Source organism: Trichoderma harzianum, assembly GCF_003025095.1.
Source record: "Trichoderma harzianum CBS 226.95 unplaced genomic scaffold M431scaffold_2, whole genome shotgun sequence".
In the NCBI taxonomy this organism is placed as follows: domain Eukaryota; kingdom Fungi; phylum Ascomycota; class Sordariomycetes; order Hypocreales; family Hypocreaceae; genus Trichoderma; species Trichoderma harzianum.
The window spans coordinates 2,707,530-2,726,745 of NW_020209250.1; the positions used below are offsets into that span (position 1 = coordinate 2,707,530).

General features: G+C 49.7%; 9 protein-coding genes across 9 annotated transcripts; 5 read left to right on the plus strand and 4 right to left on the minus strand.

The window, feature by feature from the left end:
• Nucleotides 1-102: 102 nt before the first annotated feature.
• M431DRAFT_504367 (hypothetical protein) lies at nt 103-2,022 on the minus strand. The gene has a single exon (XM_024918466.1). The coding sequence runs from the start codon at nt 1,989-1,991 to the stop codon at nt 258-260; it is 1,734 nt and encodes a 577-aa protein (XP_024779116.1). The 5' UTR covers nt 1,992-2,022; the 3' UTR covers nt 103-257.
• Nucleotides 2,023-4,735: 2,713 nt separating this feature from the next.
• Nucleotides 4,736-6,127, plus strand: M431DRAFT_544914 (hypothetical protein; the record flags this gene model as incomplete). The annotated part of the gene is made up of 4 exons (XM_024921172.1): nt 4,736-5,002; nt 5,059-5,239; nt 5,301-5,594; nt 5,714-6,127. 4 exons carry the CDS (start codon nt 4,736-4,738, stop codon nt 6,010-6,012), a joined length of 1,041 nt encoding a protein of 346 aa, XP_024779117.1. The 3' UTR covers nt 6,013-6,127.
• Nucleotides 6,128-7,632: 1,505 nt separating this feature from the next.
• Nucleotides 7,633-7,965, plus strand: M431DRAFT_478516 (hypothetical protein; the record flags this gene model as incomplete). The annotated part of the gene is made up of 1 exon (XM_024915683.1): nt 7,633-7,965. The coding sequence occupies one exon, from the start codon at nt 7,633-7,635 to the stop codon at nt 7,963-7,965; it is 333 nt and encodes a 110-aa protein (XP_024779118.1).
• A 318-nt stretch (nt 7,966-8,283) lies between these two features.
• Nucleotides 8,284-9,297, plus strand: M431DRAFT_13739 (hypothetical protein; the record flags this gene model as incomplete). The annotated part of the gene is made up of 2 exons (XM_024912562.1): nt 8,284-8,541; nt 8,627-9,297. 2 exons carry the CDS (start codon nt 8,284-8,286, stop codon nt 9,128-9,130), a joined length of 762 nt encoding a protein of 253 aa, XP_024779119.1. The 3' UTR covers nt 9,131-9,297.
• Nucleotides 9,298-10,420: 1,123 nt separating this feature from the next.
• M431DRAFT_2048 (hypothetical protein) lies at nt 10,421-12,944 on the plus strand (the record flags this gene model as incomplete). The annotated part of the gene is made up of 2 exons (XM_024913376.1): nt 10,421-10,940; nt 11,011-12,944. 2 exons carry the CDS (start codon nt 10,421-10,423, stop codon nt 12,942-12,944), a joined length of 2,454 nt encoding a protein of 817 aa, XP_024779120.1.
• A 323-nt stretch (nt 12,945-13,267) lies between these two features.
• Nucleotides 13,268-14,542, minus strand: M431DRAFT_76019 (hypothetical protein; the record flags this gene model as incomplete). Its single annotated transcript, XM_024922420.1, has 1 exon — nt 13,268-14,542. The coding sequence occupies one exon, from the start codon at nt 14,540-14,542 to the stop codon at nt 13,268-13,270; it is 1,275 nt and encodes a 424-aa protein (XP_024779121.1).
• Nucleotides 14,543-15,030: 488 nt separating this feature from the next.
• On the minus strand, nt 15,031-16,242 carry M431DRAFT_478520 (hypothetical protein; the record flags this gene model as incomplete). Its single annotated transcript, XM_024915684.1, has 4 exons — nt 15,031-15,163; nt 15,217-15,443; nt 15,510-16,109; nt 16,198-16,242. 4 exons carry the CDS (start codon nt 16,240-16,242, stop codon nt 15,031-15,033), a joined length of 1,005 nt encoding a protein of 334 aa, XP_024779122.1.
• A 518-nt stretch (nt 16,243-16,760) lies between these two features.
• Nucleotides 16,761-18,123, plus strand: M431DRAFT_303943 (hypothetical protein). The gene is made up of 2 exons (XM_024914173.1): nt 16,761-16,853; nt 16,914-18,123. Exon 2 carries the CDS (start codon nt 16,936-16,938, stop codon nt 18,070-18,072), a length of 1,137 nt encoding a protein of 378 aa, XP_024779123.1. The 5' UTR covers nt 16,761-16,853; nt 16,914-16,935; the 3' UTR covers nt 18,073-18,123.
• Nucleotides 18,124-19,216, minus strand: M431DRAFT_303934 (hypothetical protein). The gene has a single exon (XM_024914172.1). The coding sequence runs from the start codon at nt 19,003-19,005 to the stop codon at nt 18,175-18,177; it is 831 nt and encodes a 276-aa protein (XP_024779124.1). The 5' UTR covers nt 19,006-19,216; the 3' UTR covers nt 18,124-18,174.

The following is a 19,216-nucleotide window of genomic DNA, read 5'->3' on the forward strand; positions in this document are numbered from 1 at the left end:
TATGTCTGCATTGATACAACAACCATAACTACTGTGGTAAACTGTAGCTATGAATAGTGGACAGAGAATCAGAATCAAATAGGTTACATTAAAATACCTAAGCTGGGATTGTGGTAATAAATAACAGGTTTAAGATTGATTAAATCTTCATTTCGTCCATTTCTAGGCAGTACCGCATCTATTTCCACTCCTAACCTGTTCATGCTGAACAACTTTACAAAATATTAGCTATCTTTGCATGATGACCTACCAAGCGACTAGCGAGATTGAGCAGGGAATTGCCACCGTGGAAGATCCCAAGGTTGCTCGAAGTCCGCAAGAAATGCGTCACGTATAACGCCCACACCACGAGGAACTCCAGAACGGGTAGGTTTTCCGGCAAAGGGATTGTTACCACCATTATACAAGAACTCGTCGATTTCCTTATTGAGCTCAATAGCCTGTCCATCCCTGTAGTAACCTCTACGAGGAAGGGCAATCTTGACACTGGGTCGAATTTGCCGTTCTTGCCAACCTAGGGTGTCGCGCATATCTTGTAGCAGATCCAGGTATCTCGCACCATCGTAAAAAAACAGAACGCCGAGCTCAAGTAACTTTAGCGTTTGTGGAAGCTGGGCTAAAAATAAGAGCAATTCGGATCCCTTGACATGAAAATTCCACAATTTGAGATGTTGAAGCTTTGGCCAAGAGTTAATTGGGATAATGTCCTCCAATGAGGGAGGTTCTTCTTCATCCGGATCCTCCATATCCATGTCGGTTGCTAGAGCAAATTGCTCCAAATCCACAGCTTTAGAAAGTGCATCTTTCAAGAGCCCGCGTCGGAAAGCTTGCCAGATGTAGAGATACTGCCCCTCAACGTTAAGAGAGAGATGAAAGCGTCGCAGGCCAGGAAGCTCAAGGATCGATACCACATCTATGAACGCTTCGCAAGGTTGCTCAAACAAGCGGCAGCTAATCCCAGTTTGAAGTTGATTGGAGTCAATGAGAAACTCGGAGACATGGTGGTGCTGCCGCTCTAGTGCGAGAGCACAAGCAACAAACAGAAAACCACGCCAATTTTCTCTGACCTGCCTAGCCCAAGCCTCGCGCTCCTCGTCCACCCATGGTGCGGCATCCAAAGGAGACTCTGGCTCACGACGTGCGGGCCAACCGCGGGGAAGAGGGTAGTTGAAGCCAAATGGAAAGGCTCGAATCATTGGCGTCTTATAGAGAGGGCTAAACAACATCCCATGGGCGGCAGGCGTGACGGTGACAGTCCGTAATGAGGGGAACTGTCGGAGGCCATATATAAAAGCTTCTTTATCAGCACCGCTTGCAATAACTTCGTCCTGTTGGCGGACCAGATTCTGATAGTATGCCCACGATGCTGGGTATGACATCTCGCTCTCTGCCTGTTTTTCTCTTGTAAGACTATCCCATTGGCCTTTAGTGTGGCTTTTATGAGCGCCGATTTCCCATAGGTTCGCTTTTCGCGCACTTTGAAACCACTCTTCATCTGCTTCCTGAGCTGTTGACTGAAATTCCGCCTCCCACGGAGTGAGAGGGTCAGGAGGAGGGCCTGTGATCAACATTTCGGGCCGCCGTGTCGCTTGAGCCTCAAAAGCAGACCGCGGGAGCCGGGCATCGTCGTAGACAATTTCAGTAACGCCGTGGCGATATTCCTCATGGTCGGCAATTGCGCGGAAAACTCTGACGTTGAGCGGGTTCGCAGAAAGGAAAACACGATTGATGCGCAAGGCCGATGTACTAGCAAGAAGCCTGCAAGAGAGACGGAGGTTCTTGAGATCGCTGTTCTCAAGCCGGCTCACGATGTTGCCCAGAAGCTCACGGGGAAGTTCTGTCAGCAGGGAAGGCGATTGAGAGGACAGCCTGAGGTCTGGTTTGGGCTGCCGGGAATTGGTCGAATATATCGGCTGAGCAGTTTCTGGCACTGTGCCCCGTGTGCCATGTGAATTAGCCCTCGGGCTCTGTTTTGGTGAATCTTCATCCATGGCTGTTGACTTTGCGCGCTCTCAATTCTCAGCGCATCCCAAGGAAGAACTCTTCTATTTAAACAAGGAGAGAGTTGGAAGAAATTGGAAATGAAACGTGGCGGCAACGCCCCAGCGCCACGCAACGGCAGGACACGGTGAATGCTGTTGGTTACCACGACTTTTGTGTCACAACAGTGTGGATCGGATTTTTATTAGAGGGCATATCCAGCAGGGTAACTGTCTTCATAGAGCATGTTGCTTTTTTATCTATATATTTACAGTCGATTTCTGTCGCAGCCACTTTGCAGTCAAACTCTGCATCTAATTTGCAACCTGTTTTGCTGCTTGAGTAAACACCTTTTTTGCTCTGTTACTCTCCTCGAGTACCTGCTTAAGTAGCAACCTCTTTTGCATTACTTGGGCTATTCAGAAACAAAGACATCGGGAGAAAAGAGACTATTTTTTTTTTTTTTTTTTTTTGAACTATCTAGCAAATTTTGCCATTGTGCTCATGTTGACCATATAGCTCTCGAATGCTTCCAATCCAGTGATGGGTGGTTGTAGACTGACGCACAATTGCCCCCCAATCCGGATCATATACCATGCCTTCTGGCCCTAAGCCACGCCACACACATATAACCATACGCTCTTTTGAGGCTCGTATAGAGAGGTCTGTTCCACAAGCAAGACAGGGGAAAAGAATTCGAGTGTTTGGTGGTGCTGAGAAAGCCGCGTAAAGAATCATCGCGAGATTTAATTTCAGATCATTCTCGTAGATGATTCCACTAAAGGAAATTAAATCAGAGCAAATTTTCAAATACTTTACCGACTGACGTGATACCATCGTGCCAACACCAAGATAAGTATGGACGGTAAGTAGTAAATATCTGCCATCCACAACCTTTGGGTAGAATGAGCGCTGTTCGAGGGGTATATGTATGTTTCGATATCTAGTTGAAAACTTTCATGGTATTATAATTTTGCCTCTTCAACACACTTTGTACTGGAAGCGCTTGTTTAATGATATCAGTAGCAAAAATGTGGAGGGTAAAATTACATTATAAGGCTGACGTAGCATAGCTACTCCTAGAGTTGCGTCTTAGGAATAGTCACAAATAGTTACTTGTGTAGAGAGAGAGACTCAGGTGCGTTAATAGCCTTTCATAACTAAGGGCTGTTTTGCATAATAATGACCATTTCATCAGAACGGGACACATGAGGCTTGCTTTGGAGGAATTCGCAACAAAGCTTGATCTATATGTATTATTGTAGGCTTAATTGCTATCATAAACCGCGTTTCCGCATAGTACGTGTGGACGATAGTTTGCATGTGGCTAGCTTTATCTGCGCCATAAGATATAGCCGTAGGAGATCTGGCATCACATCACGCACCATTCATTGGCAGTCTTTGCGCCGCGATTTTTGAGGAGAACTATGAAGCTGAAAGCATGGTCCTGGCGAAGGATTTATGATATAAGCATATCGGATTGAAGGCACCTAACACTAAGCGATTAAATGCACCCTCCGATGGCTGGTAGCTCACTCATCAACTTTCTGGAATGACCATTGACACGTTTTTCTAGGAGAAATAAATGTTGGTGCCACAAGATTTCTGTCATCCGCCTATTCTAATGTGGTCATTGTATATGAAACTCTCAACTCATGGCAGCGCATAGTTCCCGTCTGAAGTGAAAGCCAAGATCTGACAACGCTTGCCACACTTGACATGCGCCATACCCCCCCGTTTCCGCCTTCTACGTTTTAAAAAGATAAAGGGTTAAAAGATATATATAATCTTTCATAAGTCGCGTTTGTAACTACAGATTAGTACGAGAGTTCAGTTAGGTGACCACTGGCGAGCAGGAGACGATGAGTGGCTAAGAGGTAACAAGCGGTAGAGCACAGAGCGAGTAAAACGGACAGGACAACATGGAGTATTTACAGGCAGTTAAACTCCGCATAGACAAGATGGTTGGTGGGGCAGGCCAAAAGCGGCGTCTATAGTAAATCACAGTATCCCTACCGTGTGAGTCCTGCGCGAAGCTATCCCACTTGATTTGTCACGTTCTGCATATATGTCATTTACAAATGCAAAGAGTAGCGGAAATATATGCGCTATCCCACTTGGCAAATCAAGATGGCTTTGCGTAACCTATTACCCCTGCATTCTGAAACCTTCCTGATTTGTAACGTTGGGCATGTATGTACCGATGTATTTGCCGTCTTCTCGTATATTTATGAAGGATAAGCATATCATCACATCATAGATGTGATTGGTTAAAACAGCAACTCATGAGAAATCTTTTTGCCTTGGACATTTCGTATAGATATAAGATGATATAAAAGGATTTATGATCAAGATAGGGGTGACAATAAAGCTGAAGTAGCTGGTTCAGTAGATGGCTGCGCTACATCCTTCGAATCAAAAACCCGAATCAATCTTTCGCTCAATCTGATAAGCAACAGCTGATCACATCATACCCGGGAGAGCGGACATGAGAGCGGACATGAAAGCGGATAGAGCATAAAGCGCTTATTTGTCAGCTGCTCCGGCTGGATAGGAAGTCTTAAATAACGGAATTAAATAGTGTCTTGATATCAAGATTATTAAAGCAATTAACATGGGCGTCTTGATATAATATAACTTCCTAATCCTTTCATAATGACTTGCTAGTGGCAGCGAAGCTTTACTGTCATTCCAACTGAGTGACAATTTAAGAATTCAGAAGCAATTGAAAGGTCTGAGCGCAATTTCTGACAGTATGAGACCCTCTGAATACGCTATCCCTCCCGGAGGTTTGGTGCTGGTCACCGGAGCCAATGGGTATATTGCGTCGCATGTTGTCGATGTATTATTAGAGCTAGGATACAATGTTCGCGGGACTGTTAGGCAAAGTAAACCATGGTTAGATCGCTTCTTCGAAGACAGATATGGCAAGGGTAGATATGAGAGCACCGTGGTGTCAGCAATGGAAGAAGAGGACGCCTTTGCCTCTGCTGCCAAAGGAACTGACGGAATCATCCATGTGGTAAGAAATGGGCTGATATGCCAATCTCTGTACTATAGTCACTAACCTACGCCTAGGCCACAGACGTTACTCTTGCCAGTGAACCTCATAGGATCATACCGGCTGTCCGAAATGGCACAATCAATGCCCTCAAGGCAGCTTCGAGTCAAGAGTCAGTGAAGCGCTTCGTTCTGACGTCGTCTTCGACTGCGGCAATCATTCCTCAGGCCAACAAAAAGGGCGTCATAGTCGATGAGAGTAAGTATAAATTGCATGTACTAGCTATGCACACATATAGCTTATCCTAATATTCCCCTAGGTACGTGGAACGACGACGTTGTCGCTCTCGCATGGAGCGGCACAGCACCAGACTCTGCAAAAGGCTACACAACGTACGCGGCTTCGAAGACTGAAGGGGAACGGGCTGCATGGAAGTGGGTGGAAGAGAACAAACCCGGGTTTGTTCTTAACACTGTATTGCCAAATTGCAATGTAGGCAAAGATTCTTGGCTCTCTCGCAGGCTATTCCCTTTTTCTCATGGACTGGCTAATGAATCTCAAGTTCGGCCGAATTTTGATACCAGAGCACATGCACGGTTCTACAATGGGTTTCGTTCGTAACTTTTTCAAGCGAGATTACTCTGCCCTGAGTTTGCTGCCACCACGTAAGTGAACAAGAGATCTTAGTTACAGCGACAAGAGTTTGATTGCTAAAAATAATGCATTACCCAGAATACTTCGTCGACGTCAGAGATACCGCTCGTCTACACGTGGCAGCCCTTCTTGATCCAAATGTCAAAGAGGAGCGCATATTCGCCTTTGCAAGAGAGTACAATTGGACAGATGTGCTTACCATTTTGCGCAAACTACGCCCGGAGCAGGAATTCCCTGACGATCCCGAAAATGAAGGCCGTGACTATACAGAAGTTGTTCCTATAGCCAGAGCCCAGAGATTGCTTCAAGACTTTTTTGGCCAGACAGGTTGGACATCTCTGGAGGACAGTCTGGCAGCTGGGATTGAGGACATCTAGCGGCTGATTGCAGCATGGCCTGTGCCTGCGTTGAGCTTTGAAGAGAGGTGAAATGCACAAGACATCTCTTTTTGTGAGGTCTGTGAAATAGATAGGTACTACAGCTATATTTCTCTAATATCAACTACTGTATCTACATTTCTCTAAGAGTCTTCCTATTTTCACAGTAGCATATTCCTATTTTCACAGTAGTGGCCCGTGCCCGTACTAAAATTAATGCGCCCACACCACCGTTCCCAGTAAGCCACACCAAATTACAGTGTGACGCCCTGGCGCATCACGTACTTAGCGAAAAAACACAATACAAGGCTCTGACTTCGCGTTTTTTCAGCCTTGCCGTTAAATATCACAATATTCGATATCGCAATTTGCATCGCAATGGCTTCCTCCCTAGGCGACGATCCCCTTAACCCGCCGCTGCCGTCAGAGCTTTCCCAGGGCGCCGGCCTTAATGAGATCAGTACCTTCTTCCCGTCGTCAGACGTACCGGCGCCGGCAGAGGCACCGGCCGCTGAAGTTAAGGATGGCTTTAACCTCGAATAGCCGCAAGTCTATGAATTTCATGATGAAGGAGTGACAATCCAGACTAGAGACGATATTGAGTATCCGCCGCCGCCTTTGTACACTAAGAGGGCATCGCAGCCGCCTGTGTACGCGCCAGGAGCGTCACAACAAGCCGAAGACATCGCAGAGGCGTCACAGCAAGCCGAAGAGATCATAGACGCCCAATATAACGCCGTACCGCCGTCGGCAATATATGACTCGTTTAAAGATCTCTTCAGCTTCTTACAGACGTTCCATCGCCATAACGGCGCCGCCCTTCGCACCGAGAAAAGCGCCAATCCGCAGGTTATCAACAGCACGAAAGTCCAAACGTATCGTACCCTTGTCTGCAACCGTACCGGCACTCAAGCTTCGAGAAGCACTAGGATCCGACGATCTTCAACTCAACAAACAGGATACCTTTATAAAATCACAGCAACGGCGAAGAAAAGCGCCAACTAAAAGTGGTCGTACCGCGTTATCTGTGATAAGCACAATCATCCACCGTCTCTTAACCCTTCAGCACATAATATGCATCGCCGGCGCACCCCAGCCCAACAACAACAAGAGCGAGACTTAACGAAGCACCGGGCCCTACCCGCACGCGAGATGATAGAAATCTTAAGAAACTCCAGCGCTGCTACCGCTGAGCCTACCTTCTTTCGTCAGTCAGACATATATAATAACAGGCAGAAGATCAGGATCGAGGCACTCAACGGCTTGTCAGCAACTCAAGCGTAAATCAAGCAGCTTAAAGATAACAAGCTTCGTCACTATATCAAGTTTAATACTAACAACAAGGTCGTAGGCGTCTTGTGGACCTATCCTTAGTCAGAGACGATGTAGCGTCAGTTCCCGGAAGTCCTTGGCCTTAATAATACATATAAAACCAACCGATTTCACATATATCTCTTCAAGGTTATAGACATCACGGACCAGAAGTCAGTAGCCAACTTCGCCTTTGGCCTCATTAATACAGAGCGAGAGGACGGCTTTCTCTGGCTATGCGAACGACTCGAGGAACTTCGTCAAGACCTTCATATACCGGCGCCGACTGTAATAATCACAGACAAGGAAATGGCGCTCAAAAACGCGCTCAAGGCCGTGTTTCCTAGCGCCCAGCAGCAGCTGTGTATATATCACGTCAACGCCAACGTTAATGCAAGAATTCGATCGAAGTGGAAGAGCGAAGACGGCGGCAGCAATAACGAAGCTGACGATAACGAGCCTGAGGTTGCTGAAGGCAACGAAGACCTCCTCAAGGCTCGAGCTCGCGCTGACGACGCTGCCGTTGAAGTTGACGATGACCTCGCCGCCCGCGCCGCCGAGCAAGAGATTGCTAAGCGTAGCTGCGCTGCCCTGCTGCCCGCCGCCGACCCCCAGTCTCGCAAGGGCATATTCCGCGCCTAGAAGCAAGTTATCTATACTGAAGACGAAGACGGCTTCCACCAAGCGTAGGCAAAGATAAAGGCAACTTACGGTGCCAAACAAAACCACATCTTACAGTATATCTCAAGGGAATATATACCGTGGCGGGAGCAGTAGGCTCGCTGCTTCATCAAACGATATCGCAACTTCGGCCAGAGAGTCAACAGTCCCGTCGAGACAGCTCATAAAGACGTAAAATCGTTCCTCATCACCGGCACAAGCGATCTCTTACACCTTCACAACGCTATCGCCTCAATATTGCAGAAGAAAGAGCAAAATTACAATCAGAAGGCGGCTAAGATGCAGATGCAGCAGCGGCAGCGCTTTATCCAGCAGCAGGACTGGCTAGGCAACATCCCGATGACCGTCAGCTACGTCGCCGTTGATCTCCTCGCACAGCAACATCGCCTGGCCGTAGCCGCGATGCCGTCAAGCCGCGGCCTAATGCCTGAGCCGCTGAAGCCTTACACCGGCAGCTTTATACAGCAATACGCACTCCCTTGCAGCCACACAATCTTCAAAAAGTTAGAAGACAGCGAGGCCCTCAGCAAGGAAAATGTCCACCCGCAATAGTAGCTAACCAAGCCTTTGGTAAGATTTCCTCTTGTTTTCTATAAAAAAGCTACTAACTGCTTAGTTCTAGGACATTAACGAGCCCCTGCTTCGAATCCGCGACCCCGATATTATCCAGAACCTCCGTGGCCGGCCTCGCCTTCCAAATAACAAGAAGATGACGGTACCGTCAGCACTAATAGCCGACGACGATGAGGATGAGGCTCCGCAGCCGCGATCATCGAGATCAACGCAGCGACGGCAGCCCAAGCAGACTCCACGGTCACATCGCCTCAAGCGGCGTGCGAAGCCAAGCGCGCGCCGCAATCTATCGCAATTTAAAGTTACAGGCTCGCAGAGGTCGTCACAGGGCCGCGGCCGCAGCCGCAGCCGGGGAACTTCATCACAAAGAACTACAAGCAGCCGGTCGCAAGGAGGAAGGAGGGTATCTACGGCACGGCTTACAGCAATTGCTGCTGCTGTTGAGGAGGCTGAGGACGAGGACGAGGACGAGGACGAGGCTGAGGACTGTATTGAGGTTATCCCGGCCACCCAGCCGGGCGACGACGATGTTGATGAGCTTGCCGGCATGTAGGGCGTTGTGTAATCAATTTAAGGCATCAGGAAGCATTAGAGGGCATTGGAATCGCATTTCTGGAAGGAATTGATAGTCAATAGTTGTACTAAGTGTAATTTTGTATGAAGATATCGTTTCCCAGTGCGTTACACTGTATTTTGGTGTGTAGGTGTGGCAATTGCGATTTGGGGGGTAACTCTAACGTGTGGTGTGGAGTATTACTGTGAAAATAGGAATATGCTACTGTGAAAATAGGAAGACTCTTCTCTAATAGCTACTACTATATCTATATTCCTCTCTTAATTACTTCTATATTTGGGTATATAGTAAATTTCAGATGCTGGCTGAATAGGCGTTCCCCTACAAAAGCACTTAATGGGTTAATTAGGTGCTTATATCGCTAAATGTATGTACTTATTTATTTTGCCGTCTCGCTTTTTCTGACCTCTGCTTGCCAGGTACGTGACCATTGGCGAACATCGGCTGTTGTATGTTTATTATTTTTGTTATTTTATCATGGGAATCTTCTTTGGTCATCCGCATGGGCGGAAGCTATCAACTCGTTGATGGTTAATGTGTCTTCATTTTGGGCTCCATTTCCTTCTTTGGCCACACTGCTGTACTCTTATGTCTCTCATCTCATATGACATGCTGTGCATGCAAGTGAGTGCAGGGAAATGGGAGCCTTGAATTGCATACTCTGCTGCTGATTTTCATCTCCCAATTCCGTCTTACTGTACATACAAGTGAATACGCATCTACATTATCATTGAATGAAATGGAGTGTTTTGTTGCAACTCATTGGCGGCGAGCTCAGACCCAGACAGATTCGCCATTAGATTAGGCTGAATCAGAGTAGCATTGGCCATCCTAGACATCGAAATACGAGCATTCAAGTGCACCCAGACAGGTAGGTCCTAGCAAAAGGTACATACATACATCCTTGCCCTGTGCAAACAAGAACAAGCGCCAGTGAGGGGCGCAAAGCTTCCAGGGACCTGCAGCAGCGGGGAGCCCGGCGCTGATTGGCTGCCGCCCGGCCCCAGCGGATTGTTCCAGGGCCTGGATTGACAGACAGCAGCTCCAGCGCCCTGCTCGAATCAACTCAACACCATGACGTTGCCACCTCAACCGTACTCGACCATCGCCATTTTCCCTCGCTCTCCCGTCACCACTTCTCCTTCTCGGCCCAGCTGTGTCTGTGCGGTGCTCCTCAGGCAAGGCTAGACGCAGCGCAGAGTTGGAAATGTCGGCTCGGCCTCGTCCTGGCCGCCGCCCTGCTCCCGCCTTGCGCTGAGGGCCGTCACCATGTCCGACAGCTTCAGCAACATCCGAGTCTTCGTCCACTGGCGCGATCAGACCGTCTTCGCGGGCGAGGCGGTCCAATGCACCGTCACCTTTCGAAACATTGCCCCCGAGGCAAATCAGCAGCAGCAGCAGCAGGCTCACTCGCGCCCTCCGTCGCAGTCGCAGTCCGAGAGGCAGAGGCTTGCGTCGCCCATTCAAACCCGGGGCAAGGCGGCTGCATCGGCCAGAGGCCATAGGCGTGCGGCTCTATCGTTAAGCGTGCCATCGCCGAGTACAAGAAGCCGGCAGGGCTCGATCCAATGGCCTCAGTCCGTCGTTCCCGGCGACCCCCGGGGTCATGCGCACAAACGATCCGTGTCCATCGTCTCCATCGGATCAACCACCAGCACCATCGACGAGCATTCACAGTCGCCGCGTTATGAAAATTCCCCACGACAGCCGCGTCATTCGCATAATCGCGCCAGCAGCTTGCAGATTGCGTCTCGCGGGCCGCCCACAGTGCCCTCTACTCCCCAATCAGGTATTGCAACTACTTCAGCAAGCTATGTTATGACTATGGACAACCAATTGGCTGACTGACACCCCCCAAGGCTCATTCTCACAAAGAGGAACATCTTCTCCGCTATTCACTGCTTCATATCCTCCCGATCGATTTGGTCGGATACCTAGCGGTGGTCCAAGGAGCCCCCAGTCGTCAACTCTCTCGGTGCAGCGCAGGTCCTCCAAAACCTTGGCCAGCCCCATGCCCGAATTCCGATTCCCCGCTGCACCCGCACCAGATTCGGAACCAATTGCGAGCCCTCGAAAAGCCTCGGGCAACAATAGCCATCTAAGTCCAAGGACGGGGCCGGTCGACAGCCCTATCCCTATACGCTCAAAGGAGCAGATCTCGCCTGCGCCCGACAGACCGATTCTTACCGCGCGTATACTCTCTAGCACGAGCATGGCTGGAGGAACACCCCGGAGCAGTGGTGAATTTTATTCGATAAGCAATCACTCGTCCGAGACGCTGGCCTCGGAATATGTAGCGCAGCCCCTGACCAGAGGTCCTGGGAGGCCAACGTATCCGCGCCGGGGTTCAGCCTTCTCCTTGCACCAGTCAAGGACCGAATCGCTCATGATGGGCTTTGCCCAAATCCAGGGCTCTTTTTCACTAGATGGCTCCCTAATTAGCCTTGCACCGTTTGAACAGGTCAAAAAGAAGGCCGTTGTTGGCGGGCGAGGTGGTGGAGTGGTGGGACTGGAATCGGGTCGTCGAGAGAATGGCCTCTTGCGGGGCTTTGGCTGGGGAAGCATAAGCAATTCCCTGGGCGATTTTCTCGGTGGCGGAGAGTTGAGCACCATCAAGGAAATGCGTGGTGTTGCAAACTCAAAGGCCGTTCCCCTGCTGAGCACCCCGCAGTCGATCCTCTTTGTCGACTTACAGCTGGCTCCCGGCGAGAGCCGCTCATTTGAATACACATTCAAGCTCCCCAGAGGGCTACCTCCTACACATAAAGGAAAGGCCATCAAGATTTCATACAGTCTGGTCATTGGCACTCAGAGACCAGGAGGCGCTAGAGAACAGAATGTCCGGACAGTTGAAGTACCGTTCCGTGTTTTGGGGAGCGTCAACAATTACGGCGAGATTCTCGGGCATGATCTCATGAACCCCTATATCTTGCTTCGTGATGAAGCCCTGGTGAAGATGGTTGGGAAGCAGCAGAAGAGCCATAGGGAACGCGAGGTCACCGGGGCAACAGCTGCCATGAGCGACTTTTTATCATACGTCGACGGCCTAACGAATCGACCTGGTGATAAAGCAGGCGGCTTGTTGCTGTCTCCGACGGCGACTCCAGATCTACGGCGTCTATCATCGTCGAGTTTTGACGATACGACCTCGGCCAAAGAGGCAATCCGTCTCGCTATTATGAAGAGCAACCTGACTGGACAAGGACAGCAGAGCGCCAATCGATTCGAAATTGCGCGGAATGGGCAGAGGGTCGGCGTTGTAATGCTGACCCGACCAGCTTACCGTTTAGGAGAGGTCGTGACCATGGTTATCGACTTTTCAGATGCCGACATACCATGCTACGCGGTACATGCAACTTTAGAATCGTCGGAAAAAATAGATTCGACGTTGTCCCTGCGATCAGATTCGAGTATTCACAGAGTAACTCGCAAGGTGTACGTTGCCTCGTCTGAATCCACGCTCTTCACCCGACGGGTGGTTTTTACCCCTACGATACCCATCTCTGCTACGCCCGAATTTGTCACAAGTGGCATCAGCTTTGAATGGAAGATTCGCGTCGAATTTGTCGTGCCGTCACAGGGGCACGATGCCTTTAGGGGGCAGCAAACGCCATTCCCACTGCTGGAGCAGATTTCGAGGGACGACAAGGGGGGCTTGGTTCTCGTAGCGGTTGAGAACTTGGCGTGCGAGAGCTTTGACGTGCCTGTGCCTCTGCGCGTATACGGAGCGGTCGGAACTGGGTTGGAGCGCTTGGAGAGAGATGAGGCGGCCGAAGAAGGGCTTGTTGTGTAAACAAGGCGTGGTTTGTTTGTAGAGAGGAGTTGGAGTATTGATATTTGTGTTGTGCTATGTGTGAGTTTTTCGAGCTTTCTCTAAACTTGGGCCTCTTGAAGAAATGTAAAGTATCGACGATGATTGGAATCAAAAGGCACATGATGAAGGGACATTGACACCATACATTGTGCTCGGTGAATGAAGAGTTGAGATGCGTGTACCCGGAAATAACCCATTCTAGTAAACATGCATCAGATAAAAGAAAAGGAAAAGATTTCATTATTCATTATGCTGGCTGGCCATTTCGCTCTACATCACATCAAACTGACAACCACAATGTGTCACCTCTTCCCCATGACATTCTGTACAACAGACTCCGAATCTCTGCCTTCATCACCACTTCTTCTCAAAAACGCCCTCCTCTTCCTCATTCTCATCCACTCAACACCTCCCCAACACGAAAAGTATCCAAAATCCCAAAAAATGCTTTGATGACGCACTTTATCTGAATTCTCCAACACGCTCGGCGCCTCTAGAAACAGCCGCAGCTTCTGTATCTCCGAATCGTCCCTCCCGGCCTCCACAACTCGGTCTATCCTCCCATCGTCAAACGCAATGCCCCTCCAGAGTAAGATACCCAACCTTCGTGCTGCTTCCACTTGTCTCAGCTGCATCGCCTCTCGTCCAGTCAAGGACAAGAATTTTCTCCAAAATACTTGACGCAATTCTTCGTGGTCGTGATAATATCTGAAACCTTCCGACGGAACGTGCTCTCCGAGGACCTCTTCAACGCCGTACAGAGCCATCCCAAAGGGCAGCCATTCTGCCTCAGCCCAGTCAATGAGTCCCGTCAATCGTCCCGTCTTTGCATCGACCATCATGTTGCCCGGAAGAACATCTCCGTGCGTAAGACACCAATCCGACGCCTCTACGCTGTCAAGCCGGCTCTGCGCTCCAGAGACGTGCCTTCGCAAATCTTCTCCCGGGAGGCCATTCAAAAGGCCGAGACGCCACCTCATAGACTCGCCGATTCTTCCCTTGGAAATGCTGCCCGCTAGCATCGCCACGTCTCCGAGAGGCTGTCGCCCGCGAAATCCCATGGCAAAAACCTTGGCCAGGCCGCGCATCAGCCTCTTGTTGTATATCTTGTCGTCAGCTTCACGGCCATTCATCTTCCGCCTCGTCCGAAACTCCGATAGAGGGATTCCCGGGATCCGTTTATGCAGGTAGACGTGCATCGCTGGTGATCCGACATGGCTATCGAGATGTTGTATCACGATGTCTTGGACCTTGCCTAGGTACGTGGTTGTCGGAGCGTATTTGCCATAAATAGCCTTCACCTCGCTGCAAGTATCCATATCCAACATGAAAGCTTCTGGCCGAAACTGCAGCAAATAATCCTTTGATAGATTCAACGTATAAGAGCAATAGCCCTGTGTCGACGTCGGCGTTGCTTCCAGGCCAGGGAACCGCACACGAGCATATTCATCGCACGCATCTCGAGTCCTCACATCAAATCCGTTGCGAATAAAGAACGCTTCAATATCCTGATCATTCAAATGAATCTCACTGTCAGCCGTGCGGCTGCCGGCCTTTTCGGAGCTGCCCCAAACCATAATCAACTGAATGACTTCTATAGCTCAGGTGCACATGTGCGTCGAGCGTCTATAACACAACATAGTGCTATTACACGGCGCAAGTAGCTCCATGACAGGGGCCGAGTGATTTTAAGACATGCTCAGGTCAGATGATGAGAGATGGAAAGGCCCCCAAGGGCTGCCCTTTATAAGTCAAAAGGTTATCTTAACTCGCACTCATAGGATCGCTAACCAAAAGCCACCCCCACATACTCCGTGCCTCTTCCACAGCTGCACATGACGCGGCCCCTCATCAGAGTGCGGCTGAAATCGCTATCATGGGCCATATCCTGGTGAATCCTCAGGCCAGGTTGCAGGGTTTAATCATGGAATATCATGTAACCGAGCAGCGCGGGCGCTTCCCCCTTGTCACCGAGTCGTCGAGATAGAATGATCATATCGTACATATATTTCCCTGTGCACTCACACGCTCTTTCGCCTTGATACTGGCCATCTCAACAACCAGTTTAATATGTCGCGGTGAGTCTCTGGACGAGATAATCGCCGCTATTGATGCTGTCATACTTCTTCTCCTTCTCCGTTGCATATGTTCCCGGTAACACCTCGATAAGGTCCTTGAAGTTGGGGTTGCAAAAGTAGCTGTCCATGCATTAGAGTGCGGAACATCAAATATTGCATCATCATCCACTTACGCAATGCTATATCGTGAGGGATACGTCGCGCCCTCTTTTCGCGGCGGCTCAACTACCCTGTGAATGGTGCTCTTAATCGTGTCGTTGCTCCATCTCGCCAACAGATCGCCGGCGTTGACAACGATGGTATCCTCCATGGGAGTTGCATCAACAAATGTTCCGTTGGGGCTTTTGACCTGCAATCCACCCCGATTATCCTGGAAGAGAAGTGTGATGGATCCATAATCCTATATCAGAAATGTTAAATGAACTCCCTTAAGCAATCATGACGCAGTGTGTGATTGGCGGCTTACGCTGTGCTCCCCAGCACGAACTTGGCCTGGGGTGTTGAAAATCTCAGACTTGACTTCCGGATAGTGTAGCAGCCGCAGGTTATTATCCCCAACGTCAACAAACCGATCAAAAAAGCTCTCTTCAAATCCCATCCCCAGAGCGATAGCCCGCATGACTTCAATATGCAAAGCCTTGCACTGCTCAAAAAAGTCCTTCATATCCGTCTTGAAGCCAGTAATTGAGCCCTCTTCGCTAGGCCAGTTGTTCGGGTGGCCTTCCTCGTCGTCGCGGCCAATCTCAAAGCTCTCCTTCAAGTCTGGCACTGCGCTACGAATCTTTTCCACCTCGGCAACGTCCTCCAGCAAGGAAACCTTTTCACGCCCCTGTGCCACGTAGCCACGGTTGGCCTGTGGAGTGGTCCATCCCAGTACCGCTTTCTTTTCCAGAGGCTGTGCAAAGAAGTTTGCCGACATGGCGAAGGTGTGTTTTACTGTGTCTTTCGAAATGGGGTGGTTCTTGAGATAGATGAAACCAGCACCTTGGAAGCCATTGAGAATGGCCTTGGCGGTCTCTTGCCGTGTAGTTGCGTCGCCACTCAAGAACTTGGAGAAGTCGATGAGCTACATGCGGATGCGATCAGTTTAAAATTCCATTCATTGATCAAACATGACGTAGCATCATGCAATAAGCGTCAAATAATGTACTTACGGGAATAAAAAGCCCATCTTTGCTCACTGCAGCATCAGTCGCCATTGTACGCTCGTATGGATAAGAGTATGCTTAATTTCATGGATATTAATGCGTCCAAGGAGAGTATTTAATCAAGAAAATCCAGCCCAACTACATGTATTGTCATAGGTATTTATATGGAAAACTCAAGTCCAAACTAGCGCAGAGCTACAAACTTCCCCATTCCAATGCAACCTCTGACACGCGATAGCGCGGGCGCTGAAGGACAGAGTCGTGCCACTGTATGAGGTCCTCCAAACTGGGTGAGATAAAAAGCACTTCGTATCTCGAGCCAAAGCTTAAGCCTGCGATAAGCTGGGGTCAAGAGACGGCAGCTAGTTTGCTTAGTCCGGGGTGTGTGCATTGGATGACTGATTCGCTGGACGCTGACTGGTGCAAAGGGCTGATTATCACGGTGGAGAGTTGAGAACTGGTGCGGGGCAATGACCTTTGATGTGCCATGCCCCTCTCCAAGACTCTCTAGCTTGCCTGTTAGGTGTTGTTTTGATGGCAATGGATCCGCGTATCAGTGTAACATCTGCGTCGCTAAGAAGGAGGTCGCTGAAATGAACCCGTGTGCTGCAGTTAAACCACTCGAGGGCTATACCCCCGCTATGCTGCCGACGGGAAGATGAGTTTGTCCCACCATCATACCTCTTCCACCTAAGCAAAAGCCTGAAGCTTGCCTGTTCAAGATCGATTCTCCTCCAGTGTGAGATGGCGGCCTTCAAGATGCGCGTTGTGGACATCCACACGCACATGTATCCTCCGTCATATATCAAGATCCTCGAATCCCGCTCCGCGATCCCTCTAGTCCGTACATTTCCACAGGCCGCTGATCCCCGCCTGATACTCCTCGAAGCCGAAGTCAAATCTCTTGAAGAAGCCACTCAAGATGCCACAGCTAAACTTCCTGGACGGCCGCTCACTTCTCACTTCGCATCGCTTGCTCAAAAGGTCCATTTCATGGACACCCATGGTATCGACATTTCTGTCATATCTCTGGCTAATCCATGGCTTGATTTCCTGAGTGCCGCTGAGTCGGGGAAGATGGCTGAATCCGTCAACGAAGAGTTTTCGCGAATGTGCAGCGAGCATCCTGGACGTTTATTTTTCTTTGCAACTCTGCCTCTAACCGCGCCTCTTGAGACGTTGCTGGCCGCGGTATCACATGTACAAGGCCTCAAATACTGCAGAGGGATTATCCTCGGCACCACAGGTTTGGGCAAGGGACTTGATGATCCCGCTCTACTGCCTATTCTTGAAGCTGTGGCAGCGGCCCACCTGACTGTCTTCCTGCACCCGCATTATGGACTTCCAAATGAAGTATGGGGACCTAGAGCCAGCGCAGAGTACGGTCACGTTTTGCCCCTCGCCCTTGGCTTTCCAATGGAAACCACCATTGCAGTGACACGGATGTACTTGGCGGGCGTATTTGACAAGGTGCGAGATCTGAGAATGATCCTGGCCCACAGCGGAGGGACCCTTCCTTTCCTAGCAGGCAGGATTGAAAGCTGCGTCCTGCATGACGGACAGCTTGTGAGAGAAGGCAAAGTTGGAAAGGGTCGGCGGACAGTTTGGGAAGTTTTGAAGGAACAGATCTACCTTGACGCGGTTATTTATTCCGAAGTTGGACTCAAGGCGGCCATAGACGCCACCGGGGCCGATAGATTGATGTTCGGAACTGATCATCCCTTCTTCCCACCTCTTGAAACAGATGAGCAAGGAGAGTGGGAGAGCGTGAGTTTGAACGCAGCAGCAGTGACCAAGGCTGTTGGTGAAGGGTCGGGAGAGGCAACGGCCATCATGGGAGGTAATGCTATAAGCATCCTTCGCCTAGACCAAGACATTTGAATAACGTGGCGTTGGCTATTTTTGAGTAATTCGTGCCAAACTGTAGACAGATGATATAGCCAAATGGGTTTGTGATGTCTCATTTCCTCTGCGTAGGAATAACTAGACAGTCGCGTCTTGCTGAAATTTCGTCTCTGCATCGTAGATTCGTTGTCTGGCTTCCCTCATTTCCTTCTCGGCGTTTTCGAGCTCCTCGCTATTCGTTACGTCCAGCTTCTGCAGGTTTCTCACCGCTTGAACAGCTCGCAACTTGTCGCAAACCAGTTCCCAGTACATCTTTTTTACTGAGCCGAAATCCACAAGATAATCGCCAGGAACCAGAACGGCACCATTTGCAGGCCCTGAGGATTTCTTGACAGCACCCGTGGCCTTTAGCGATTCCTTGACCTGTTTCCGCCTTGCCTTTTCCTCTTTCTTCTCCTTCAGTCGTCGCCTAGCCTCGGCCAGGTCCTCCATTTCCTGTGCTGCATCAGCCTGTCGCTTCTTTTCTTCCTCGTGGAGACGCTGCTCCTCTGCCAGCCGCTTCCGCTCCTTATCCAACTTCTCCTGCTCTCGCTGTTGCTGCTGCTGTCTCTGCTGTCTATGAGCATTTTCGCGGGCCTCAAGATCATCGGCAAATTTTTGGTGTTCCCTGTCCATAGCCTCGCGCTCCTGCTTGCGCAGCAGTTTGGCCTTGAGGGACTGATCATAAGCCGCGCGAGCATTTGGATCGGACAAAATGTCCCTCGCTCTCTCGAATAGCTCCCATTTTGCTGCATCAAAGTTCTCGCGCGCCTTGTCCGGGTGGTAGTTCAAAGACGCCTTTCTCCAAGCTCGGTGGATGTCTTCTTTGGGAGTGAGAGCATCCACCCCGAGGAGCTCATAGAGGTCAATATTCTTGTCCGCATACTCATTTGCGAACCCTAAAAGGTCCGCCTTCTTGTCGTCACTCATTGCAAGAGTCTGTCGATTTCTTCCGACTTATGTGTGAGATGAAGTTTGGTATAACGACTCGGAGAGAGTATGTCGCCGCTGAAGAAGTCAAAAAAGAAAAGAATCAAAGCTTTTAGTACAAATCGGTTTTTGAAATAGGTAATTTGAATGAAGAGAAGAAGTTCCCAGAGATTTGATATCGTTCAAACGGCGCCTGCCTGATGCTTATGAG